Below are 27917 nucleotides of genomic sequence, written 5' to 3'. Positions count from 1 at the left end.
TGACAACAAGGTATGCCTGGGAAGGGGAGACAAAACTGTCCCCTGTTAAGAACCACTGTTCTAAAACTAATTAAGCCTCCTAGTAGAACTGGGATAATAATGCAGTACTGCCTTGTACAGTAGCAGTAAGGAATGTCATTATTTGTAGTGTATTTATTGAGCACTTATTATGTGCCGGTGGCTGTGCTGATGCCGGCCGTGCGTCAGCTCTCTCAACACTCTAGTTCAGGGGTCCCCAAACTTTTACACAGGGGGCCAGTTCACTGTCTCTCAGACCGTTGGAGGGCCGGACTATAAAAAAAACTATGAATAAATTCCTATGCACACTGCACATATCTTATTTTAAAGTAAAAAAACAAAACGGGAACAAATCCAATATTTAAAATAAAGAACAAATTTAAATCAACAAACTGACCAATATTTCAATGGGAACTATGCTCCTCTCACTGACCACCAATGAAAGAGGTACCCTTCCAGAAGTGCGGCGGGGGCCAGATAAATGGCCTCAGGGGTCCGCATGTGGCCCGCGGGCTGTAGTTTGGGGACCCCTGTTCTAGTCCATCATCCCACCTGCACTGCTCTCTTTATCTTCCTTGTACAGATGAAGAGACTCTAAACGTCTCTCCCATCTTCAAATTCAACCAGCACCTTCCAAGGGCCTGTACGAGCCAGGACTCAAGGAGGTGTTGTACATATATAATATCATTGGTTTCTGGGTGGATTCAGCCGATGGGAGTCACTAGGAGGAGACCGGAGGATGAGAAGAGAGAATCACAGACATGTTTCCTTTTCTCTCTGCCATGGACAGCAACTTTAGCAGCTGCTGCGTCTCCTCTGCGGCTCCAGCTGCCTCCATACAGCCCCTTCTTAGGGGTCCTGGCTCTGGCTGCTGGGTCAGGCTTCTACCTGGTGGTCCAGACTCCACCAGACTCCGCAGCATGGTAATACCAACACCTCTCTTGACTCCTCCCCCTGAGGGGTGACAGCATCGTCCTGCTATGGTTAATCACCAGGTTGCCTAGCAAGTCCTTTTGGCTTTTGAGCTCCTCCATCAGCCATGTAACCAACGCCCTGCCTTATAGTCCCTTAGTTTAAAACCTGGAGGGATTTTTTTTTTCTTTAATTGAACTGTGACTGCTACATACAGGATTCGGTTTCCTAGGTTATCCTCTTAGATATCAGGCTGATGAGCTCTTGGCAATACATGGAGATCTCTTGAATATGAGAATAAATGTGTCTGATAGGCCCTGGCCGGTAGGCTCAGTGGTAGAGCATAGGCCTGGTGTGCAGGAGTCCTGGGTTCAATTCCTGGCCAGGGCACACAGGAGAAGCGCCCATCTGCTTCTCCACCCCTCCCCCTCTCCTTCCTCTCTGTCTCTCTCTTCTCCTCCCGCAGCCGGGGCTCCATTGGAGCAAAGTTGGCCCGGATGCTGAGGATGGCTCTGTGGCCTCTGCCTCAGGTGCTAGAATGGCTCTGGTTGCAGAGCAATGCCCCAGATGGGCAGAGCATCGCCCCTGGTGGGCATGCTGGGTGGATCCTGGTCAGGCGCATGCGGGAGTCTGTCTGACTGCCTCCCCATTTCCAACTTCAGAAAAATACAAAAAAAATAATGTGAAGGACAGATGTATTAATCAGGACTCTTTTGATTACGTAATGACAAGAAACTCAACTCTAAAAAGTTTAAACAGAAAAAGAAATGTATTAGCAATAACTGAAAAATACCAGGGATAACTAGCTTCAGGCACAGTTTGATCCAGGAACTCCAATGCTATTGTCAGGGTATCTCTGCCTGAACTGTGATGGTGCTGTGAAGAGATTGTTGACCTGGAACACTGAGGTCACTAGTTTGAAACCCCAGGCTTGCCTGAACAAGGCACATATGAGAGTCGATGCTTCCTCCTCCTCCCCCCTTCTCTCTCCCTCTCTCTCCCTCCCTCTCTCTCTCTTCTCTCTAAAATTAATAAATAAAATCTATATAAAAAAAGAATATCTCCAGCTCTTCTTTTTTTTCTGCATCAACTTCATTATTAGGTGAGCTATTCTATTATGTGGCAAAGAGTGGTTCCAGCAGCAACATGCCTGTATCCATCCAACTTAACAACCCCAGCAGAAAGAGAGCCCTCTTTCTCAATATTTCCAACTAAGTCCCAGGGAGGATTCTCACTGACGCAGCTTGGATCACATGCCCATTCCTGAGCTAATTACTGTGGCCAGCAAGATAAGATACAGGGATGCAGACCCAACCCATGGAGCTGGAGAGTGGGGTCAGCATCCCCAAATCACAAGGTCCAAGGATGGCAGTGAGATGGTTCCTGAGAATAGTGTGTGTGTGTGTGTGTGTGTGTGTGTGTGTGTGTGTGTGTTTTATAGGGGATATTGGGTACCCAGCTCTAGGGAATTCTGAGATGTTTAAAAAGTGGTTCTTGCCTGACCTGTGGTGGCACAGTGGATTAAAGCCTCAACCTGGAACTCTGAGGTCGCCAGTTTGAAATCCTGGGCTTTCCTGGTCAAGGTACATATGGGAGTTGATGCTTCCTGCTCCTTCCCACCTCCTCTCTCTCTCTTTCTCTCTCTCTCTGTCTCTTTCTCTCTCTCTTTCTCTCTGTCTCTCCTCTCTGAAATGAATAAATAATAAAAAAATAAAATAATTTTTAAAAAGTAATAATTTTTTTTTCCTGAAGCTAGAAACGGGGAGAGACAGTCAGACAGACTCCTGCATGCGCCCGACCGGGATCCACCCGGCACGCCCACAAGGGGGGCGACGCTCTGCCCACCAGGGGGTGATGCTTTGCCCCTCCGGAAGCGTCGCTCTGCCGCGACCAGAGCCACTCTAGCGCCTGGGGCAGAGGCCAAGGAGCCATCCCCAGCGCCGGGGCCATCTTTGCTCCAATGGAGCCTCGCTGCGGGAGGGGAAGAGAGAGACAGAGAGGAAGGAGAGGGGGAGGGGTGGAGAAGCAGATGGGCGCTTCTCCTGTGTGCCCTGGCCGGGAATCGAACCAGGGTCCTCTGCACGCCAGGCCGACGCTCTACCGCTGAGAGCGTAGAGCCAGGGCCAAAAAGTAATAATTTAAAAAGTGGTTCTTGCCCTAAGGAACTTCAGGCTATGAGAAGAATAAAAATCACGATAATTGCTTTAGTTGAGGCACAAGCAACAAGAGATCTTGAAGACAGAAAGTAGTTCTGACCATGGGAAAACCAGTTGGGGAGCAGAGATTCTGAGTAGGCAGAGATGAAGTCTGTGTATCCACAAGTCTGGGAGACAATTTCTACCAGACCAGAAAGAATTTGCAATTCTTAGAGTCTTGGTACCTTCAGGAACAGCAAGATTCTATTGCCAAACAATCTCTTCTAGTTGGGCCATTAATGAAAATAGTGGGGAGGTTTGGTCCCCTCTCCTCCAGGGCCCCAAGGATTCTGAGGGCCATTACCTTCAATAGACTCCTGCTTGTAAAATTAGCTCTAAAGTATCTGCCACCTGAGCAGGTTTGGAAGGGAAACAGCAGTTCCAGAAGGTTGGGAGACGTATGGAATCCTAGCGCCCTTAGGAAGGAACAAAATGAGGACGTAGCTGGGGCAGCAGACACCAGGGTGTCTATGAGACTCCGAGAGCCTGTCTCCCCGTAAGCTCTTAAAATCCCCTTGGAGAATCTGGGGGAGAAGGCATAGGGGGGCAGTTGTAGCTGAACTCATTATGGGAAGGAATTATTCTCTTTGCTCCCCTGTCCCAGAGCTCCCTGCTGGAAGCACAGATAAGGGGAAAGGAGACAATAAAGTGTGGCAACTTAGTACATGACTAAGAGACTCCCAAGGGAATGGGTGAATCTCACCTGTGGGAGTTTAGGGGAGCCTCAGAGGAGGGAGAGAGCTGGGTGGGGAAGGATGCTGGCGCTTAACCCAGGCAGAAAGGAGACGGGTGGACATTTCCTTCTGTCTCCCCACCATATCCATATGGTTCTTTTTTTTTTTTTTTTTTTTTTTTCTGTATTTTTCTGAAGCTGGAAACGGGGAGAGACAGTCAGACAGACTCCCGCATGCGCCCGACCGGGATCCACCCGGCACGCCCACCAGGGGCGACGCTCTGCCCACTAGGGGGTGATGCTCTGCCCCTCCGGGGCGTCGCTCTGCCTCGACCAGAGCCACTCTAGCGCCTGGGGCAGAGGCCGAGGAGCCATCCCCAGCGCCCGGGCCATCTTTGCTCCAGTGGAGCCTCGGCTGCGGGAGGGGAAGAGAGAGACAGAGAGGAAGGAGAGGGGGAGGGGTGGAGAAGCAGATGGGCGCCTCTCCTGTGTGCCCTGGCCGGGAATCGAACCTGGGACTTCTGCACGCCAGGCTGACACTCTACCACTGAGCCCACCGGCCAGGGCCGCATATGGTTCTTGTGCTCTGTTCCAGGTCCCAGGGACACTGCAGTGAATAAAGCACCCAAGTCCTTCCTCTCATCGACCTTAATTTCTAGTGTGGAGAAACAGACCATTCATACAGAAATGAATGGGGAGGGGGTAGTGAACCCTTATTTGTATCATAGATCACAGATGAGAAGTGGGTCACTGGGAATATAGGGCAGCAGTGTAAGTGTATCGGAATCAAACTTGGCTGATTTTCGCTGAAGGCTGGCAATGAAAATACATAGATAAGGAAGTCCCAGGTTTTGTGAGGTGGGCTCATGGAAGGTTGTGGTGAGGGAGATTTTTTTCTGATTATCTCTGAAAGATAAAATAAGCCAGTACCAAACTCACACATGACACAGCTATCAGATTCTTTTTTTTTTTGGTTCCAGGATAGCTCATGAGAATGAGTCTAAGTCCAGGTGATGAAGGCAAAACCTTCTCTCTCCTTTTTTTTCAAAGGGGTAAAACAGGCTAAGGTGGTGAGTTTCTCCAAACTCATGGACATTGGCGTCCTCTGGTGGCCAATACACAAATTGCGTCAAGGTTGAGGATAGAATTAGAATGCAGGGTCTTTTCTCTTTATGACAAGAGAAAGGTTGGCTGTGGATGCACCAAGACGTTTTGGAGGGGCAGGCACCAAATTGTGAGACATAGAAAATTGTTGTGTTAAGTCGCTAAGTTTTGAGGTGGAGTGTTACATAGCAGCAGATAGCCAAAACAAGGAGTCAGACCACTCCTGTGGGTAGAAGGCCAGTAGAAGTTCTGACCTCAGGATTCCACAGTGGGCTGTCCACTCAGTGCCGAGGGAAGGACACTGATCAGAAGTCTTCAGCGCTTGACCCAGCTGGTAGCCAGTTGCAAGCTCATGACCTCCGCTTGGCCCAGCAGAGGCTTGCGCTCAGGCCTGGAGTAAGCAATGCAGAGGGCCAGAGTGTTAGGACTTGTTCTGAAGCAGGGAGGGGGGAGGTGGCACTAGCCCAGCATCCTGTTTCCAGTGGCAGCCACTGAGACAAGCCAAGAATGAGGACCCAGTATCCACTTCAGAGAGCAGTAGCATCCCTTCCAGAATCTACTTTTGGTGTAATTTCAGACCCCCTAACATCCCTCATTTCCCACGCAGCCTGGTTCTCCAGTCTTTCAATTAGTTTTGTAAAGGACCCATCATCATTCTGGTAAAGAACTTTTTCTGCTTAAATTGGCAAAAGTTAGTGTGTTGATTAGGTTTGGTTGCATACATTAGAAAAAAACCCAAGCTGTTGTGAGGACTGTGTCCTTTCCGGAAGCTCTAGGGGAGAATGTTTTCTTACCTCTTCCAAATTCCAGAGCCACCCACATGCCTTGGCTTGTGGCCCCTCCCTGCATCTTCACAGCTAGAAATGGCATTTCCCTGACCTCTGCCTCTATCATCCCCTGTGTCTTCTCTGGCTCTGATGCTTCCGTCTCTTTTCTATAACTTGTAAGAACCTTGTGATTCTATTCAGCCCACCCAGATAATCCAAAATAATCTTCCCATTCCAAAATCCTTAATTTAATCCCATCTGCAAAGTCCCTTTTGCCATGTAAAGTAACATATTCATGGGTTCTGGGGATTAAAATGTGGGTGTCTTTGGGGACCATCATTCTGTCTACCACAGTTGGGTTCTCCAGGAGCATATCCTGAGACAAGGGTTTGGGTGCAAATGGTTTATTTGGAAAACATCAGTGAGAGAGCAGGGTCATGACTGAGGGAAGGGAAGGACTATGGGGTGTACCATCAGGCCAGTGACCACTGGGGACCCCTGGGACACCCAGAGCTGACTGTTCATCATTGGGTGGCTCTCCCAATGGTGTCAACCTACTGGCACCTCTGATCTGCTCAAGCTTGGCCAAGCAAACATCTGTGGCCCGAAAAAGCTGAGAGTCTGGGATATTTGAAAACTAAAAAGTACAAGCACAGCATATAGCAGACACTGAGGGTGCCCCAGCTGTCGGCCCTAAGCACTTACCTCTCGTGCCTAGCGGAGGCTGCTTCCTGTGGGCCACGGGCCTTGGCCATCCTGTGTGTGGGACGCAGTGTCAGAGCCAGAGTCCTCAGAAGCAGCCCTTAGGCAATGGTGGGTGGGGACTAGGTGAACGACTACCCCAGTTCCCACACACCTCGGCTGAGATAACTCTGAGGCACGTCTACCCCGACTCCCACAGCTGTCCAGTGGGATGGAGCCCCAGATGCCCTTAATGGTCACTGGCTTGATGTCACACCTGTATTGGCTGCATCCCCACTCCCCTGCTGCCATGTCCTGGGATCACCTCCCAAACACACTCAAGTCCTTGTCTCGGGGTCCTCTTCTCCGGGAGCCCACCCCAAGGCCCAGAGACAGACAAACAAACAACACAACCCCACAGTGTGCTGTCTTAACTATTTACATTGAACAAATTAACATTTTTAAGTGCAGCTGGACACATGTACACACACAAGCAGAATACAATTGCTGGATACAGAACCTTCTTTAGAGAGAATCTCCAAAGTCAACATTTGAAACTTTTTCCAAATATGAGGCCCCGACCAAATGGTGTTTCTGCCTCGAGCCCCCTCCCCAGCCCTGCTGACAGGAATCAAGGACGCTGCATTTTGAGTTTTGCCTTAAAGTAAACACAGAAAATAAATTTGTTTCGAAGGGAGCAGTGACACACAGAGGCACTGTGGGAGCAGGTGGTTCATCTAGGATGGTCGGGCGTATAAAGAGTTTGTGTACAGGCCTGACCAGGCAGTGGCGCAGTGGATGGAGCGTCAAACTGGGATGCGGAGGACCCAGGTTTGAGACCCCGAGGTCGCCAGCTTGAGCGTGGGCTCATCTGGTTTGAGCAAAAATTCGCCAGCTTGGACCCAAGGTCGCTGGCTCGAGCAAGGGGTTGCTCAGTCTGCTGAGGGCCTATGGTCAGGGCACATATGAGAAAGCAATCAATGAACAACTAAGGTGTCGCAATGCGCAACGAAAAACTGATGATTGATGCTTCTCATCTCTGCGTTCCTGTCTGTCTGTCTCTGTCTATCCCTCACTCTGACTCTCTGTCTCTGTAAAAAATAAAATAAAATAAAGAGTTTGTGTACAGAGGGAAGAAACTGAATGGGCAGCTGGAAAGGCCGACGGGAGGCTCAGCTGCCAGGGCCTTGCCTAATGGTGCGTGTTACCAAGCTGAGACATTACTCAGAGGAAAACAGGAGTCAGACAGACCCTATTAGTTGCCAGCCTTATTAGTTACGACTAGGTGCAGCTGCAAGAGATAGGGCACTGAAAATAAAAGGTGCTTTGTCTACCTCATGTAAAAGTCACCCAGTAAGCACCCCAGGATGGGCACAGCACCGCAGGATGTCAGGGACCCAGTGCTTTCTCTCTCGTTGCACTGCCGGGGACAGTTCTGCTTGAAAGATTGTCATGAGTCCTTCGGCTGCTGGGAACATGGAGACTGGGGGTGGGGGTGGGGTGCTGGATAAAATACAACATATTCTGTTAGATTTAAATTATTTCAATTTCAGATTGATTGTTTTAAAAACAGATGCTTTTAAAACACAGCTATGTGCCAATTATTGATATTGCATTGGACATACTTAGACTAAGAAAAGTATTCGTTGTTCTCCTGAAATTCAAGTTCAACTGCTGTTACAAATTACCATACATTTAGTGGCTTCTATCTCAGTTTTGGAGGTCAGAAGTGTCAAGCCATGTTCCTGATGGAGATGTTCGGAAAGAACCCATTTCTCTGCCTTATCTAGCTTCTGGAGGCTGCCTGTGTTCTTTGGCTTGTGGCCCCACCACCACTACAACCTCTGCTTCTGTCATCATATCTTCTGAATCTGACACTCCTGTGTCCCTCTCATAAGGATGCTTATGATTATATTGAGCCTACTTGATAATCTAGAATAATTTCTCCATCTCGAAATCCTTAACTTAATCATATCTGCAAAATTTTGCCCTTGAAGGTAATAGTTACAGTTTCTCAGGGTTAAAATGTAGAGATCTTTGGGGACCATTATTGTGCCAACCTTAAAAATGCACAAGTTGTCCCTGAATAACTTGCTGATTAAATGATTAAATCCTATGGACCCCAATCTAGCCACCTTCGTTCATTCATTCATTTATTCATTCTATAAATTGTTATTAAGCACCTCCTATGTGCTCTGGGCATAGAGCTCTGAACAAGACAAAATCTCTGCCTTCGTGGATGCATATTCTACCTGGAGAAGACAAGACAGCAAGTGAACCAACTCATGTGAAAACAGACCTTTCCTTTAAAAGGTGGAACCTAATCCTTCTGCCCCTGAGTGTGGGCTGGATTTAGTCATTCATTTCTAAAGCAACGCTATATGAATCAAGGCAAAACTGCATTTTGTCTGAGGCTTCACCAAATGTTCACCATTTCAAAATCATATCACCCACATTTATGCTAATCATGGTCGTGTCACCAAAATAGCACCCCTGATCAGTGTGCATGGTGAGCCACTATAATGCAAGGCCTCCATTAACTATTCAGAAGTGAAAGTCATGGATAATGAAATCGTTCTACATACATAATTTAAAAAGAAAAAGATAATGACCGAACGAACAAAGATGAAACAAGAAGAAAGCAATGTATAATTTGCTTATATATAATTTTCAATGGCTAATTGCTCACATAATTATTCTAAGAGATTAACAAGCAGTCAGATGCTGGAACTTAAAAGGAGAACCCCCTGAATGGCGACAGCTACAAAGCAGACTGACCAGGGGTGCTGCTGTGGCAACTCAAACACCGTGGCTGAAATAAATGGTGATCTGGTTTTGAAATGGTGAACTTGACCAGTGGAAGTACAGTGGATAAAGCATCGACCCAGAACCCTGCAACGGTGAACAATATTTGGTGACATTCCAGACAAAACACAGTTTTCCCTTGAATTACAATAATAGCTGCATTCCTGGAAAATTCAACATATATTAAAAATGGACAGATATGCTTGTATTTATATGTAAAGCAGATGTAGGTTCTAGGTTTAGAGCATTTTTAATAGGGATGTCTAGTCCAGCCACATGGGACAAGTGTAATCTTTGCTGTATGGGGTTGTCCAGCTCTCTGCAGGTTGTTGTCATGCATTCCTGCTCCTCCCTCCCCCATCATGACAATAAAAATTCTCCCCCCACAAAATTTCAAAATGCCTCTGAGGATGGTAGTGTCCTCCTGAGAGGCACCAATTGAGAGGAAAAGAGATGCATCAACCAAGCCCATGATGGAAATAAAAAAAAGAATCAAGCATGACCATAGAGTCCTGAGGAGGAAGAGAAGAAAGGAGGAGAAGAGAGGTTCAAGCAGAGAATTCAGCAAAGGTGAGATACAGGTATCTTCCCCAACCCCACTTTTCAAAAGTCCGCGCTCCGTGACATGGAGTTTAAAAAAGACTTACATTCCTTAACTATAGAAATCCGAAAAGAAAAAGTGAAAGAGCTGTTCTAGAGGCAGGGTGCACCCTGAGCAGTGAGAGTGATACCCCCAAGCTCCTTCCCCCAGAACCACGTGCAGCATCTCAACATCAAGCTTCCAGAGCTTTGAGCTGTGTCTGTGAGCATCTGTGCTTTAGCTGCATTTATTTTGTGCATGCATCAGCAAAATGTATCCTAAGATATCAGAAGAGCCTGAGAGAGCTCTAAGGGTGTTCTGCTGAGGGTAAAACTGGACGCAATTAAGCATTTCGATTGTGGTGAATGAAATAAAGACATTGTGCATGCATTGAACTTGCCTATGTTCACCATTCGTACTATTTACACACACATACACACACAATCCTGAAATCTTCCAAAGTCATTATTGGTTCTGCTAATAGCAAAGTGGTCTCCTTTAGTCAGCATTCAGTAATGGATAAAACAGCAAGTCTACTACTGCTTGAGTGGATTGATGGTGTACAACACGTGATGCTCTGTTAAGTTATCTGGGAACACTCAAAATTTTCCCACATAAATGAATGGTAATTGCTTCTTTGCCTTCTGCCATTTCAGCTTATAAAAGATTTGTCATAGGAATATTCTACTTTCGGATTGCAGGGGGAACTTTCCCTGAGACTCAATTCTGAGGGCAATGGGGAATCTGTAGGGTTTCTAGCAGAGGAGTGATATGGCCTGACCTTGTTGTGAGGAGGCGGCAATGTTGGCTCAAAACTTCTGTTACTCAGGGGACTGCAGTGCACTTTTCTGAGAGTTCCATACATTTAATTACTCATTCATTCATTCAACACATAAAGATTGAAGGGTGTCTCATGCTGTGTAACACACTACCCCTAAATGTAGTAGGATAAAAAAAACCAATAATTTGCTGCTCTTCTGTGTATTGGCTGGGCAGTTCCTCTGCTGGTTTCATCAGGGTTGCTGAAGCTGCTGTATTCAGTTGGTGGGTTAGCTGGGATGGCTGGGCCTCTCTCTCTCCTTGTGCTCTTTCTTCCAGATGCTTCCTCAGCATCCAAGGCTTCCTGAAGCCTAGGCTCCAGACCGCACACAGCCTCACTTCTGCTACATTCTATTGGTCAAGGCAAGTCACAAGGTTACCCCAAGGAGGTATACAGAAACAGACTGCACTTTTTAACAGGAAGAGCTCTAAAGTCACATTATAGCAATGAAATTCACAGCCATGACACATTCTACCTGGCTCTGGACCAGGCCCTGGGGATACAGCCTGCCCTTCTGTGGCCTGTACCCTAGTCAGACGACAAACAAGTCAACAAGAAAGGTCAGAAAGTGCAATGAAACACATAAAGTTGAGAACAAGGGGGCTACTTTAGACACAGTGGTCAGTGAGATGTTTGAGCTGAGACCTGAGTGTTTGAGCATGCCTGCATGGGAAGTTTCCGAGGGTTCCAAGAAAGACATGTCCTTGCATGAGCCCAGAGCCCCATGGCTCCGCTTGGGAGAGGAGGGCAATGTGAAAGAAAGGACTTTGGGGGACATCATCAAGGGTGTTGTGAAACCACTGGCAGTAGGATGGAGGGAAAGGTTCCCCTGGGTCAGAATCTGTCTTCTAGCACTTGTTTGTGGCTACATTGCACTTGCAATCTCTGTTTCTTCTCCTGTCAGACGCTTCCAAATACCCTCTGCCCTGCTGCACTGCAGTGTGAGGAACCACAGGTTTATGGACATAAACGGACACACTCCAGAGGGATGAGCACTTGGGGTGGCTCTCACTGGCAACACCGGGCACAGCATGGCACTAGACACACAGAAGTTCACTGAACTAACCAGGACTCAGCCCTAACCCGTGCCAGGAGGGTTGTGAGGAAGATGTATGTGTTTTGCCAACAGGCACCGAGAAATCCTGTTTTGGACAGTGTACCTCTCTCTTTCTCTCCCCCTTCCTTCACCTCTCCTTTCCATCCACCCATCAAACCCTTCCTTTCCTTTTCTCTTCCCATCATCCACCAGGTTTTCTCGCCATCCTTTCTCACCTCCTCCCCTTTCACCTCCCTCCCACACCACTTCTGTTGCCATTTCATTCCTCTTCCCTTGTCCTACCTTCCCCCTCTTCCCCTTTACCCCTCTCGTCTCCTCCTTTCTTCCCTCTTCCCTGCTCTTCTCCTAAATTGTCCCCTCACCTACTCTCCGCCCTCACCTTATCCCTTCCTCACCCCACCTCCACCCCTGCTCCCTACCAGTCTAACCTTCATGCCTTCCCTCGTCTGTACCCACCTCCCTCCTCTTCCAACCCCGAGCTTCCTCTCTTTCCTCCTCGCCTCCTTCTCTGATCCGTCACCTCTCTCACTCTTACCAACTCTCTTCCCCCCCCCCCAACTCCTCTCATCTCCTCTGCTTCCTCACCTCTTACCTCTGACTCCACCCTCGCGTTCTTCTCTGCCTCTCTTTCCCCTAACCTTCTTTCCTATCACTCACATCACTACTTCTCCCTTTCCTCTCCTTTCTTCCGCCTTTCGGGTCCTCGCTTGCCTTTGCCCAATTCCACTTCGCCTGACCACCTTCCTTTTTCCCTTCCTTCCTCCACCTTCTCCCCTCCCCTCCTCGTCCACCTGGCCCCGCCCCGCCCCAGCCGGAGGCCCCGCCCCGCCCCAGCCGGAGGCCCCGCCCCGCCCCAGCCGGAGGCCCCGCCCCGCCCCAGCCGGAGGCCCCGCCCCGCCCCAGCCGGAGGCCCCGCCCCGCGGGGGGTCACGGGCTCGACAGACGCGCGGCGGTCGTAGCGGCCCCGCCAATCACGTGGTCACGTGACGCGCTCCAACATGGCGGCGCCGTGGAGTTGCGGTGTCGCTTCCTGACGGGGCGGCGCAGACGGACGCGGTGGGTGCCGGCCGGGTCGCCAGGCCCGCAGCCTCATTCGCCCGCTCGTTCGTGCCGCCCGCCCGCGGGGCCACCAGCCCTCGCCGGGCTGGGGCCATGCAGGAGAGCCAGACCAAGAGCATGTTCGTGTCCCGGGCCCTGGAGAAGATCCTAGCCGACAAGGAGGTGAAGCGGCCCCAGCACTCCCAGCTGCGCAGGGCCTGCCAGGTGGCGCTCGGTGGGTGAGCCGCCCCGGCCGGGCCCCGCGCCGGCCTCCCACGTCGGCCGTTACCCCACCTGTCCTCAGCCCGGCCTCCTGGGCGCCACCTCCTCCCGACCCCGGATTCCATCCTACCGGCCTCCTCATTATACCCCGAGGGAAACTAATGCCCTGGCACTTCGGGACTGGCCCAAGGTCACCTAGCAAGTTGGTGACAGCCAGGGCAGGTTGTCCAACCTCCCAGCCCAGAGCTCTCGCCACGACTCCTTGCCGTCCTGTTTCCTGGTTCCTCCCTCCACCAGCCTCAGAAGTAGTCCTTAAGTTTGTTCTTGACCCGTGTGCTGCTGTTTGGGGTTCTCCCGTGTGAGCGGAGCTGGTGTAGGAAAAACCCTGGGGCTTGCTGTGGAGGTGCTCGGTTGGAGAACGTTTCCCTTTCATTTTGGGGCTTTCCCATAACTCCCTTCAAGGAAGGAATGTAGAGGGTTATCCTGCGCCTTCCAGGTTTTGTGAGCAAGAGATCTTACTCTGGGCAGTCCACCCAAATAGAGGGGCTGTGAAGTAAAGATACTTGTCTGTTTTATTCACTTCTGGATTCCCAGCACCTGCGAACAGTGCCTGGCACATAGTAGATGCTGATTGATTATGGAAAGAGAGAGAGAACAATAGTTCAGAGCTAGTTAATACCTTAGTAGTTGATTCCAGCATCGACATCCTATTTTTTCCTTTGAATCAGTCAACAAATATTTATCAGATGCCCACTGTGTACCAAGCACTGTGATGGGCACTGAGGATACAGTGGGGGACAAGTCAGGGTATTTTTGCTTTTATGGCACTTATACTCTAATAGAGGACATAAAATAAGTAAGAAAATTAATGTGACATCTTTGAATACTAACAAATTTGTGAAAGTAAAAGAATGAGATGTAATAGTAAAGGACTGCTTTTGATAGGGTGTCAAGAAAGTAACCCTTTTCTGAGGAAGTGACGTTTGAACTAAACAATGGAAGGCAAGAAGTATCCATGTGGAGTTTTGGGAGAAGAGAGTTCTGGACTGTGAGGATCAACACAGTTGACTAGATTTGTCTTCAGGTTAATTCACTGTCCCCATTGGCTAGCCCTGTGGTTAGAACATTGATCTGGGGTGCAGATGTCCTGGGTGCGATCCTGGTCAGGACACACAAGAAAAGCGGCCATCTGCTTCTCTTCCCTCCCTCTTCTCCTCTCTCTCTTCCCCTCTCGCATTGGTTTAAGTGGTCGCTGAGGGGACGCTGATCTCCCTGAGCACTGAGGCTAGCTCGGTTGATTTGAGCGTGGGCCCCAGACCATCTCCCGCTGCTGAGTGGATCCTGGTCAGGGCACTGGCAGGGAGTCTGTCTATATCCCCTTCTCTCACTTAAAAAAAAGAAAAGAAAAGAAAAGAAAAAGGCCTGTTTTTCCTAACAAATTGAGTAAACGGAAAGTTTTATTTTCTGTTGCAGAGTTTGAGGTTGCCATCACTTTTCTCCCTTTATTTGGATCAAGGTACAGCACTAGGATTCTTCTTTTGGGGCCTGGGATTGGGTTTGTGAACTTGAACTATGCACCTCTCTGGGAAGAAGGTGCGGGGGTTTTATCAGATTCTCATAAGGGTCTGAGACTCCCTTCCGGGTCAGGAACTATTGATGTAGAGGCTGTTGTTACGTACTTAGATAATCTTGTAGGAATTTACCGAGATTTGGGTTTATAAAGCTTTTCTATTCAGAAAACCAAGGCTAACTGTTGGATATTGTTTTTTCAGGAATACTAGATAAGCTCTACAAAGCAGTTCGGCAGTTAGCCAGAAAAGTCTGACACTTCTAACTGCGCTTGGAAATTTGCTTGGATTCTATCCTCTCACTGTTACCTAAAGGATATTGTCACAGACAATTCAGAATAGTTATTTTGGCAGAAAAGTTTTCAGTCCTTCCCCAGAAAACTTAACATATAATTTTCACCAAATTGTATGTCACATTGTTGGAACCTACTCATAAAATTGTCATGTGGATCATAAAGGGCCATAATATTGAGAGCTTATTAGACATTTTTGGATCATATCTTTGTTCAGAAGTTTAGTTTTTTTCCAACTCAAATTGTGGAATGCATCGCCTCTTGGCCTCTTAGCTAAGACCAAGCTTAGGTAATCTGTTCTTATCAGTTTAACAAATTGTGGAATGCACATTCAGTGTTTCAGTAGTGAATTTTATGAAATAGCCTATAAAGCAAGTAATTTGACCACAGGTTAAGTGAATAGAAAATTGACAATAGTGGCTCATCATTATCAAATTGAGTAATAGGAACTATTGTAAGGAAACCTATGCATAGTGTTGAGTTAAACTGGCTATCTTGTTTAAGAGGTAATTGTATGTCATTGCTGTTAAATGAAAATGACTATTTTTACTTATAAACGGTAGAAAACACAGCAAAGTGTCCGGTGGGGTTTCACTCTGCACCTCAAGGCAAAGCCCTCTTTCTAGTAAAAGTAGCTGAAATGAGCCTGTGCATAAGAAGGGTGTAATTTGGCTAGTATTTTAGAGGTTGCCATGTGTGGATTATCATTAGTTTTGATAAGAGGAACTGTAAATGACTGCTCAAAGTTGAAATGCTTGAATGAGGAGTGCACTTACAGGAAATAGCTTCTGTGATATAAGTCCACCAGCTGTAGCTTGTTGGAGGAGGAGAATGGGGCTGCTGGAGTTATTCAGGGTAGGGGTTAGGAGTGTGTTCTCTAGACTCAAGTCTGCTTAGGTTCAAATCCTGTGTCTTCTACTTGCTATCAGTTGACATGTGCAAAGAAGTTGGCATGTAGTAGGCGCTCTGTAAAGCCTTGCTGCTATTATTTATTTTTATTATCTTAAGTGACAAACCATACAAACTGTAAGTGCTCTGGCTTAATGTGTTATCTTAATCTACATTGGTTCCTCATTCAGTAGTGACATTGCTTTATTTGGTTTGTAGATGCAATAAATGAGAATTTAATTACACTACTAAAATATTGTGTTTATTGCTAAACTCAACGAAGACGGGTGGTTGTCCCTTGTAAAAACTGATGAAAAAGATGGAAAAGGTTCAGAATAATCTCAAGTGATTCATCTCCACTAAATGCCAAATGTATAGAGACTGCCTAGTTAGAGGGCTGTGTCCTTCCAGACTTTATCTGGAGAAATCAAGAGCCTGTGAGAGTATTATCACTGAAGGGACGTTGTTGTTCTTTACCTTGTTCACGAATCTTTGACATATAAATAATCTTTTGCCTTTCAGCCCTCTGTTGGGTAACATAATTGCATATTAAACCTCCTTTTTATAACTGTCTTAAGAGTCATTTTCTCCCATGATCTCTTCTTAACTTATATTTCTGCTCTTAAAAAGTTTGGAGACCTGACAAGATAATTGAGTGCTTTTAAATTGGGCATAGAAAAATTTTGGAATCTCAAAGACTTTGACTGAATTGTTATAACAATACTCTTTACATATATGATAAGAGACGCAATATTTGATTTAACTTAATATACACAAAGGGCTAAGTAAGAATTAAATGTTCCGTAATTCCTGTCATTATTCTTAGTCATCATCACGAACATATAAAAGAATAGTAAACATATTTTTCATGTGAACATGAAACTTCAAGAGAAATTGAGAGAAACTTTAAGAGAAATTGGGCCTGACCAGTGATGGCGCAGTTGATAGAGTGTTGACCTGGGATGCTGAGGTACCAGGTTCAAAACACCAAGGTTGCTGGCTTGAGCCCGAGGCTCATTTGGCTTGACTACAGGCTCACCAGCTTGAGTGCAGGGTCTCCAGCTTGAGTACATGGTTACCAGCTTGAGCATGGGACCATCAACACGATCCCATGGTTGCTGGCTTGAGCAAGGGGTCACTGGCTGGGCTGGAGCACCCCCACCTCATCCCCACCCCATCAAGGCATGTATGGGAAGCGATCAGTGAACAATTAAAGTGACGCAACTACAAGTTGATGCTTCTCATCTCTCTCCTTTCCTGTCTCACTTGCTAAAAAAACCCAAAAACTGAGTTTATTTTGGAGTAGTTTTTAGATTCACAGCAAAACTGCAGAAAAGGTACAGAGAAGAATTCCCCCATCCCCTGCCCCACACATGCATAACCTCTCTCATTGTCACCATCCCTCACCAAAGTACTACATTTATTACAACTGATGAGCCTATATTATGGTTAATGTAGTCACCCAATTGAATGACTTTTTAAAATCACATGTTCTATAATAACTATATGATACCTGCCATGTACTGAGCATTTTTTATGTTCCAGGCACAGTGCCATGGGCTTTACATGCAGTTTAGTTCTTACCCGTCTTACCCTCATTGAGGCCCAGGGAACTGGAACTCAGCCAATAAGCAATGGAGCTGGGGCGTGAACATGGCAGTCTGGCTGTAGAGCCCAAGATCTTAACCATTACTACCATGCTGTATTGTTTCTCCATATGAAAGCTCTTATACGCACACAAAATGGAGGGTGGTGAACACACAATGCAGTATACAGGTGATGTAGAATTGTACACCTGAAACCTGTATGATTTTATTAACCAGTGTCACCCCAATAAGTACAATTTAAAAAATTTTAAGTCAGTAGAGTCTTTAAACAGTCATGCTGCAGTGGTGTTTCTGTGCAGTGAAATTTTGATGAAGGTTCTGTTAGTAAACCATTCAGTAAGTAAAGAGACCATATTTTCTGTAGTTGAACTTCAAGATGTATTTGAAAACCTCTAGTGAAAAAGGTTATAGATTTTTTTTTTTCTGCAGGATTTTACTGTATATGTCTTGGATTTATTTTAATTTAGGGACTAGTGGGAAGAAAGAAATGAAGGTAAAGAGCTGTTTTTCTGTAAGCTTCATTTGAGTTATGAAGCTTTTCTGATTTATGACATCTCTCTCTTCATTAGCAGTAAACTCCCTCTTACTAATTCTGCAGTAGCGACATGTGATTGATGTCTTTCTTTGGGTCCACTGGTCAAAGGGAAACAAAGACTCATCAGAGCAATTTACCCATATCTGCACAGTCAGATGAGCGAACAGCTACAACACAGGCTCTAGCCTGACATATAAATGATTTTTTAGATTTGCTACTCTGTTATATATAATTATATATGGGGTTTGGAGATATGTGGATCCTTGGTGATCTTAGCTTGAGCTGTCTCGGTGCCACGCGGAAGGTGAAAACCAGACTGGAGTGGGATGAGGCATGAGTGGGAGGTGAGGGAATAGACAGCGAGCTCAGACAACTCTTCCCAGAGTTTGGCGGTGGTGTGAAGAGGGGAGGAGATGTGGATCATGAAAGATTTCTTTTCTTTCTTCTTTCTTTAATGTATAAAAGACTTGTTTAAATGTCATCGGGAAGGAGCCAATTAGGGAGTACATTCATAAATCTTAGTTGTATATTAATGTGTAAAAAACATTCATCCTTTACACATCATATGATATCTGGTTAATTGCTTTTTCCTCCATGTGATGTTGTGTTGTCCTCCTAATTTTGATGTATTCAAAAGAACTATTCTCACTATTAGAACCTCAGTGCAAAATTTTAAAAATACCAAAAATTATCTAAATTATCATAGCAGATACAATAATGTTAGCAAATTCTTGTGTTTTAATTTGACATTTTGTTTATGAGTACTCTAAACTATAAAAGTCTTGAGGAATAACAGGAGTCAGGAGCCTTACAGAAAGAAAACCTTTATTATGATTCTTGGAGAGGAGGTTATCTGTCTAGCAGCAGCATCTAAAAAATGGATTATGGTTATTGAAAAAGCATTTATTCATTGGGTTGGCAGAATATTAATTGAGAGCTGAGTTTGAAACTTCTTAGTCTTGTGAACCTGGGCTAATAGTTTAGCTTTTTTGAGCCTCAGTTTCCCTATGTGATAAAGGTAGTAATGCCTATATCACAGGATTATCATAATGGTTAAGGAAACTAATGCAGCGAAGTAACTGACACAGTACCTGGCACCTAACAGATGACCTGCTAACATTCAGAGGCATTGGTGTTACCATATTTAAAGAAGAAGGAGCTGAGTGCTTTCTCTTCTCTGTCCCCCCATTCATTGGTTTATAGACCTTTTTGCCAGTCTCTGACATTTGGACACCAGTGAAGCAAGGGGTTGGATGAATTTAGAGCTCTGTCCTGTACTTGTAAATCTCAGGGAGTCACTGGAAGCAGTGCTGGGGGAAACAGTAAAACCATTCTTTATGTAAAAGAGCGAACTTTTGAAAAACGTGTATTTAATCAGCAAGTACATGGAGTCTTCCATATAAATAGCTCAGCACTGTATTTAGTTCTCACCATTTTCACTAGACTGAGGGGCCTGCCAGGAAAATACTTGACTTTCTCTCCAGCAAGGTTATCTTAGAAAAGAGTTTCTATGTTTGTTAATTCATTCCAGGAGTCTTCGTATAAGAAGCTTCTTTGGTTTCCTGTCTTGGTTGTAAATAAGTCTTTTAGCTTTTGTTAGGTATTTTATTAGGTTTTATAGATTTGTGGGGAGAATAACCTTCTTGTACTAGGGCATAAAATTCTAACATTTTCCCTATGTCCTAGGGAGTGGTCAGTGTATATTTGTTCTTTATATAGCCCTTTTGCTTGTTTATTAAACCAGCCTGACATTCATTCAGAAGATACTTATTTGGGTGTCACATGTGGTGTCATGATGCAAAGGAAAGAACGAATGAGGACCCTATTCTCATTGACTCCCTGAGATTTACAAGTACAGGACAGAGCTCTAAATTCATCCAACCCCTTGCTTCACTGGTGTCCAAATGTCAGAGACTGGCAAAAAGGTCTATAAACCAATGAATGGGGGGACAGAGAAGAGAAAGCACTCAGCTCCTTCTTCTTTAAATATGGTAACACCAATGCCTCTGAATGTTAGCAGGTCATCTGTTAGGTGCCAGGTACTGTGTCAGTTACTTCGCTGCATTAGTTTCCTTAACCATTATGATAATCCTGTGATATAGGCATTACTACCTTTATCACCTTTAAATGGAGTTTACAGTTAATGGGGAAGAATGGCATTGTTTAAATGATCTTGTTCTCATGTCATACTAATAACTTGAGAAGTTCTAGGAAAGAAAGAAACCTGGTCTTGCAAGGGGAGTGAATAGGGGTGAGGGAAAACTTCCCTGAGGGAGTCTAGAGATCTGAATGGTAAATAAGAATTAAATAGGTTGGGGTCAGAGGCTTTTTGGCAGCATGAGGAAACAGCGTGTGCAAAGGCCCCGTGTCAGCACAGAGCACACCTATTAGGGAAACTAAAAGATACAACTGCATATGAATTTATAATAATGTCAAACAAATATTTTTTTGTTTGTTAAATATTTTTTTTAGTGGGAAAAAAAGGAAGGGGAAGAGTGTTTGAGGGTAAGATGGGAGAGAGAGGCCAGGGCCCTACCGTGCAAGACCTAGGAGGTCATTATGAGGAGTTTGTCTTTTAGACCAAAAGTAGTGAGACAACACTGAAGAGTTCTAAATAGGAAAGAAGATGATAAGATAATCAGGTTTGTATTTTGGAAAGATCACTTGGGCTATTGTGTTCAGAACATCTTTGAGGAAGACCACAGGTATTGCCAACATCCAGATGAGAGATGTTAGTGGCCTGGACTTAGCGTGGTGACAGTAGAAACAGAGCAAAATGAATGAATTTCTCACTTGTTTAGAAGGTAAAGCTAAGTCTGGTGTTGGATTGGGTAAGAACATGAGAAAGAGGATTGCTAAGGCTGACTGTTAAGTTTCTGACTCACCCAACTGGATGGATGTTGGTGCTGTTCTTTAAGATGGGAGTATGGGAAGATCTCTGAGGAAACGGGTTGGGGGGGGGGGTGTTGGGACTGGGATATGTTGAATGTCACCTGCCTTTGACTATCCAGTTGAACAAGTGGATTGGGAAGTGGACAGATGTGTATGATATGGGAGTCATCAGAGTCGAGGTAGGAACTGAAGGTGTAGGTGAGGGTGAGATGGCCTGGAGAGACGGGACCCCTGGTCTTCTCTGGCTGAGCAGAGGAGGCTGAGTCTGAATGGGAAGTGAAGAAGAAATGGGCCAGCAAGAGGCAGAGGGTAGATTAGGAGAACATGTGTTTAAGAAGTATAGGAAATGTCAAGGAGGATCAGGTCGGTAATAAGGTCAGATGCAGTGGGGAGGTTAAATCATATAGAAACTGGAAAAATGCCCATCAGATTGAGAGACACGTGGGTCATTGGTGACCGGAGCTTGAGCTGTTCTGATGAGGCAGTGAGGGTGAGAGCCAGGCTGCAGTGGGTGAGGCGTGAGTGGGAGGGGAGGAAATAGCACAGACAACTTCTTCCCACATAGAGAGCATGGAAGTTGTATTTTGTTGTTGTTGTTTCTTTTTTTCTTTATTCAAAGGTGGAAGAAGTTTGAACTTGTTTCAATATCATTGGGAAGGGAGCTAGTTGAGGGAAAAGGTTAAATATTGCAGGAAAGAGAAAGGACAGTTTATTTAACAAATGTTGAGTGCCTATTCCATATCTAGAAGTTCCTAGGTGCTGGGAATTCAGCAGTGAAGAGAACGGGCATAATAAATGAACTGATACGCCTGACCAGGCGGTGGCACAATGGATGAAGTGTCAGACTGGGACACACAGGACCCAGTTTCAAAGCCCCGAGGTCACTGGCTTGAGTGCGAGCTCATCTGGCTTGAGCGTGGCTCACCAGCTTGAGTTTGGGGTCGCTGGTTTGAGTGTGGGATCATAGACATGACCCCATAGTCGCTGATTTGAGCCCAAAGGTTGCTGGCTCGAGCCTAAGGTTACTAGTTTGAGTAAGGGGTCACTTGCTTTGCTGGAGTCCCCAGTCAAGGCGCATATGAGAAAGCAATCAGTGAACAACTAAGGTGCCACAATGAACACTTGATGCTTCTCATCTCTCTCCCTTCCTGTCTGTCTGTCCCTATCTGTCCCTCTCTCTGTCAAAAAAATCAAACTAAAAAAATAAGTGAATTGGTACATAATATGTCAAGAGTAGTTAATACAGTGGAGAAAGATTAGAAAAATAAGTCAGAGTAAAGTGAAAAAAAATAAAGCTGGTAAGGAAAGAAATACAAATGATGAGGGGCAGGGATCACAGTTTTAGGTGATGAGAGGACTCTGAAGAGGTGACATTTGGCCTGACTTGCGGTGGCGCAGTGGATGAAGTGTCGATCTGGAATGCTGAGGTCGCTGGTTCGGAACCCTGGGCTTGCCTGGTCAAGGCACATATGGGAGTTGATGCTTCCTGCTCCTCCCCTCTTTCTCTCTCTCTCTCCTTTAAAATGAATAAATAAATAAATTTTAAAAAAAAAAAAAAGAGGTGACATTTGGTAATTCGAGGGAAGTGAACGAGGGAGCCATGTGGATATCTAGGGGGGGGGGGACTCTCCAGGCAGCAGGAAAAGCAAGTGCAAAGGCACTGAAACAGGAACACGCAACAAGTAGGTGGAGACAGCTGGTAAGAGATGGGGGGGGGGGGGAATAGCATGGGGCCAGGTCTTAGAAAGGCTTGGAGGCCAAGAGCATGATTCTGGATTTTACTCAGAGTGAGATGAAAAGCAGGTAGAGTTTTGAGCAGAGGAGCATATATAATCTGATTTACATTCTAAGGGAATCCCTCTGGCTGCTGTGTAGAGAAGAATAGGGGATGGGAGGACGAGTAAGAGCTGAAGCAATAAGACCAGTTAAGAGGTGGTTACATTGGTCCAGGTGGGAGGCGATGGTGGTGTCCTGGTCAGAAACGATGAGGTTCTAGATTGTACACAGAGCATGAAGTTCCTGAGAAGGCTGCTAGAGCTGGAGGGTGTGGGCACCAGCTGTCTTCATGCGGGAGAGTGGAGGGTGCGTGCAGAAGCAGGTCAGTTTGTAGGGTCCCTAATAGGAAGTGGAGGGAGTGGACACCAGCTGTCCATGAGGGAGAGTGGAGGGTGCGTGCAGAAGCAGGTCAGTTTGTAGGGTCCCTAATAGGAAGTGGAGGGAGCGGACACCAGCTGTCCTCAGGCGGGAGAGTGGAGGGTGCGTGCAGAAGCAGGTCAGTTTGTAGGGTTCCTAATAGGAAGTGGAGGGAGCGGACACCAGCTGTCTTCAGGTGGGAGAGTGGAGGGTGCGTGCAGAAGCAGGTCAGTTTGTAGGGTCCCTAATAGGAAGTGGAGGGAGTCTCCTTGTGGCAGCTTCTCATTTCTTTGTGAAGTAGGGGGCCGCTCCATCGCTCCATCTCTGGTGAGTAGAGTGGTGGTGATTAGGAGGGAGAGATGGGGCGTTGGAGGAGAGTAGAGAAACAAGCAGAAGTCACTGTGGAGTGCTAGAGAAGGTGGACTTAAGTAGCAGTATCTAGAGGTGATTATGACTTTACTAGAAAGCCCGGCAGTCATATGAAATGACCGCTGTTCTAGATAATATAAATTGTAATTAAAATGATTTGTGCAAAGGTGTCTGCTAATTCAAACTGAATTACCCAGGGCAGGTGGCGAGGACGCCGCTTTGCTTAGTGCCCCACAAGGTTTCCCCCTTCTACTTGCTTAATTGCTTAAAGTAGAGTGCAATGAAGGAAACCACTGGCGGTACATTTCTTAAGAGCCACCGCTAGCTCAATAAATAAAGGTGATTTAAATAACAAAATGTTAATTCACATGTCAAAGAAAACTGTTTTAATCCTTTTTGCTTTTCTGTCAGCATTACTCTGTCGTTTTTTTTGCATTTCTCTCCTGCCTTTGTTCAAGGGACTCATTTTGTCGAGACAGGCTTTTTTGTCTTGCATCTGAGGCAAGCCTTGTTTCTCTATGCTCATCAGTCTCATTTTGCCGAGAAAGACGCATTTGCTCTGCGACTGAAGCAAGCCTTGTCTTTCTCTGCTCAGTGGTTTCTTTTTGTCGAGAAAGCTGTTTTTGTGCAGCTTTAGCTTCTTTCCTCTCCTCTTCAGTGCTGTATTTTCTAGGAGGCATTCTTAAAAGAAATTACGTTAAGACGTAGTTTTTATGTAAAACAGATGATTGCCAATGCAAACAAATGTTCACCTTCCCCCTGACACGCTCAATTTGCGTTCAGCCTTAAATTGTTTCAAAAGCAGATGATTGCCAATGCAAACAAATGTTCACCTTCCCCCTGACCTGCTCAATTTGCGTTCAGCCGTGGCAACTTCACCCCATTGGCTAGTACAGTTACGCAAGCAACCAATAAGCTATCGGCGACAGACACTTAAGCTGCATATAATAAAGATAGACCTATCCACTTAGCCTGTTGTCACAGCTGTGGTTGTTAGATGGGAACAGGTCAAAGGACTTGGTAGTACAATCTAAATTTGGGATTTTGCCAGAAATTAAAAGTAAAGGTCAGAGAGAGTCAAGGCTGTTGGTTGTCTATCATTCAGATAACAGTCCTGTTAATGGGATCTGTCCTGGAAAGTGAAGAAAGGGGAAACCTGACATGTTAGCCTTGTCAAAGCCTGAGAGGCCAAAACAAAGGCCCTACTGGGAGCAGTTGAGTAGGTCAGCTGGAAGGAAGGGAGGTTCTGCTGGCCCCTTTTCCTTGTCATGGGAAAACTGGGGTGCACCTTTGCTGTGGTCCTGCTGCAGCTGGCCAGGGAGGGGGTTGGGAGAGCCACATTGTGAAAGCCTCCCCAAGGCCACGTGGGGCTCACAGAGTAGTCCAAACACCAGTGCTTTGTGGCGTTCACAGTTTGACTTAGTGATAGCAAAACCGACATTCATATTGTTCTGCATTTGTACTGTACAGAATAAGTCTGTGTGCTTATCTGAGTCAGAGTGCCCAGGAGTTATGAACATGGGATCTACAGCCCAACTTTCTGGGTTCAAGACACCCTCCACCACTTACTGGGTTCAAGACACCCTCTACCACTTTCTGTCTTGTTACCTCTCTGGGTCTTATTTTTTCATCTGTAAAATTTAGTGAGGTTTGGCCTTGAACCCTGGCCCTCTGGCTCCTCAGTTGCTCTTGTTCTTTGGGAGAACAACATCAAACTTACACAAAAACTTAGATGTTTTGTCCTCCCAGTGCTGCTCACAGTTCTTAAAAGTCGCTTTTATCCTCTGCAGTTACTTTTTTGCAGTCAGTACTTTCTCTTAGATTCATCTCTATCCCTTACATCAAAGGTTGCATACTGATAGCCCCAGGGTCAGGGAAGCCTACAAACCAATTTTATTTGAGCAACAATTTTTTTAAAAAAACAGTTAAAGTTGTTTTGAATTGTAGTCAGGGCTTTCACTTTAAAATCGGATCAGAACAACTGGCACTCCACAGCTCAGGGTCTCTAGAGGTACCAGTCAGCTGGGGCTGGGGTGCTGCTGCTGTGTTCTTTGCCCTTTTGGGTGGGGAGTGGATCCTCCCTGCCCTTGGCGTGTTACACTCACCACCTCTCTCCCTGAGGTTCCCTGTTGACCCCCATAGCCCTCTGAGTGTGTAACCCCTGCACTTGATTTTATTATCCTGGGAACCTCAGTAAGTAGAAGTCCTGGTGATTGATTCACAGATGGTAGGTTGGCACCAGTGGCATTCCAGAACAGATTATTTTAAAGCTTAGAGGCTAGCAGGGACTCTCAAGCAAAGGGCTAATTGTTTCAGATACATTTATTATCTAAACTTAACTTTAACAACGTAACCATGATTGGAAGGAATCTTTACATTTGAATTTGGGCAGCAGTGCCCCTCTGGCATGTCACATGGTGACAGACAATTTTACCACCAAGCAGAGCCTTGATCTTATGCATAGTGATTTCTGAAAGCTGAAAGCTTAGCTGCCAGCCTCATGGGCTGGATTTCCTGGGTCACTCCCATAGTCCGGGGGGTGGGGGGGGGCTCAGCTTAGAGGAAGCTAGGCTACTTAGTGGATTCTTATCCATGAAGGGCAGGAACTATGCCACAGAGCTCTGTAACAAACTGTGTCACATGCCTTATGGTGCATGAGCAAAATGCTTGATATTAGTTATCTAGGTATTTGGTTCCTGTTTTCTGAAGGTAGTAAGAACACCGTGAAAGACTAACTTGGAAGTTAGAATTTGCTACCTTTAGTGAGTCCAGGTATTCAGTTTTCACATCAGAAAGTTCAGGCTAGGGTAGAGTTGCCCAAGAAAAGAAAATTTGTAACTTCCAGATCTGTGTTCTGAGGTGTTAGGATAACATGCTATATCCAAACCACTCTCTCATGAGATTGGGTGATACATGGCATTTAGAGTAGACCGGCTTTACTGGCCTGTTTTGGTGATATGTTGAGTCTCATATGTGGGAATATATACATATATGCTTGAGTGGGAGTGGGGAATTCTGGGTGTTTCAGGTATTTCAGTGGTACAAAACCTTGTACTTCTGGAAATAGGACTATCTCTTTGATATTGTGATTTCTGATCTTGAGACTATTTCCATAACTGTAACCTCCATGGTAAAGATTTTTAAGTTTAATTCATAAAAGTTATATATACCTCTGCACAACAGTATGAATGTACTTAATGCCCTGAACTGTGCACTTGAAAATGGTTAAGGTGGTAAATTTTATCTTACGAATATTTACCACAATTTTTATTTTTTTATTATTATTATTATTTTTTTAGATTTTTTAAAATTCATTTTTATTAGGGAGAGAGGGGAGAGAGAGAGGAAAGAGATAGAGAGAACAGGGGGAGGAGCAGGAAGCTTCAACTCCCATATGTGCCTTGACCAGGCAAGCCCAGGGTTTTGAACCGGCGACCTCAGCATTCCAGGTTGATGCTTTATCCCAGGGGTCCCCAAACTTTTTACACAGGGGGCCAGTTCACTGTCCCTCAGACTGCTGGAAGGCCGGACTATAAAAAAAACTATGAACAAATCCCTCTGCACACTGCACATATCTTATTTTAAAGTAAAAAAAAAAAGGGGGGGGGAACAAATACAGTATTTAAAATAAAGAACAAGTAAATTTAAATCAACAAACTGACCAGTATTTCAATGGGAACTATGGCCTGCTTTTGGCTAATGGCTTTTGGCTAATGAGATGGTCAATGTCCGGTTCCATATTTGTCACTGCTAGCCGTAACAAGTGATATGACGTGCTTCAGGAGCCGTGACGCGTGCATCCCGCGTCACCGGAAGTAGTACTGTACATGAGCGATGCCGCACTTTGCGGTGCCTCCACATACAGTACTCCAGGAGCACAGGGTGCGGATGCATCCTGTGCTCCTCTCACTGACCACCAATGAAAGAGGTGGCCCTTCTGGAAGTGCAGCGGGGGCTGGATAAATGGCCTCAGGGGGCCACATGTGGCCCGCAGGCCGTAGTTTGGAGACCCCTGCTTTATCCACTGCACCACCACAGGTCAGGCCTATTTACCACAATTTTTAAATATGCATTTGTTGTTTTAAAAGTACATATGCTTATCATAGAAAATTTGAAAAAAAGAAGCAAAAATATCATCTCACTACTTAGGTAACTTTTAGTGCTTTATTTTATTTTATTTAATTATTGATATTAGAGAGAGAGAGGAAAGGAGAGAGAGAAACATCAATTGTTGTTCCACTTATTTATGTATTCATTTTATTTTTTTCTTTGCATGTGCCCTGATGGGGGTTGAACCTACAACCTTGGAATATTGGGACAATGGTCTAGCTAACTGAGCTACCCACCCATGGCCTAACTTTCAATATTTTATTTGTTTCTAATTTTCTGTGCATCTTTTTACACAGTTGAGGTGTTACTGTATTACCATACTATGTGATAACATTCATTAACATACATTTTGCAGAATAGGGTAGTAGCTAGGCTGCGGACTATGGAGCCAACATGCCTGGGTTCCAATTCTGGTTCCCCAGTCCCTGATAGGTAACAAGAGGCAAGTTACCTAACCTTTCTGTACCTTGGCTTCCTCACTTAAACAGTGATTCTCAACAGGGGCAGTTTTGCAAGGAATACATACTTAGCAATGTCTGGAGACATATTTGGTTTTCAAGTAGCAGGGGGATGCTGCTGGCCAGAGATGCTGCTAAACATGGTACAATGCACAGGACAGCTGTGCAATGAATTATCTGTCCCCAAGTGTC

At 45.6% G+C, this 27917-nt stretch overlaps 1 protein-coding gene across 1 annotated transcript in view; it reads left to right on the top strand.

The window, feature by feature from the left end:
* The first annotated feature begins 12594 nt into the window (after nt 1–12594).
* ARFGEF2 (ADP ribosylation factor guanine nucleotide exchange factor 2) overlaps nt 12595–27917 on the top strand; it is a 96719-nt gene continuing 81396 nt past the window's right edge. The window contains exon 1 of the mRNA XM_066237316.1: nt 12595–12885. Coding sequence (XP_066093413.1) covers nt 12765–12885 — 121 coding nt within the window. The 5' untranslated portion in view covers nt 12595–12764. The remainder of the gene's footprint in view (nt 12886–27917) is intronic.

The sequence above is a fragment of the Saccopteryx bilineata genome, chromosome 6, assembly GCF_036850765.1.
Source record: "Saccopteryx bilineata isolate mSacBil1 chromosome 6, mSacBil1_pri_phased_curated, whole genome shotgun sequence".
NCBI lineage: Eukaryota > Metazoa > Chordata > Mammalia > Chiroptera > Emballonuridae > Saccopteryx > Saccopteryx bilineata.
The sequence above is the reverse complement of the archived record's forward strand: the minus strand, read 5'-3'. Positions and strand labels throughout refer to the sequence as shown.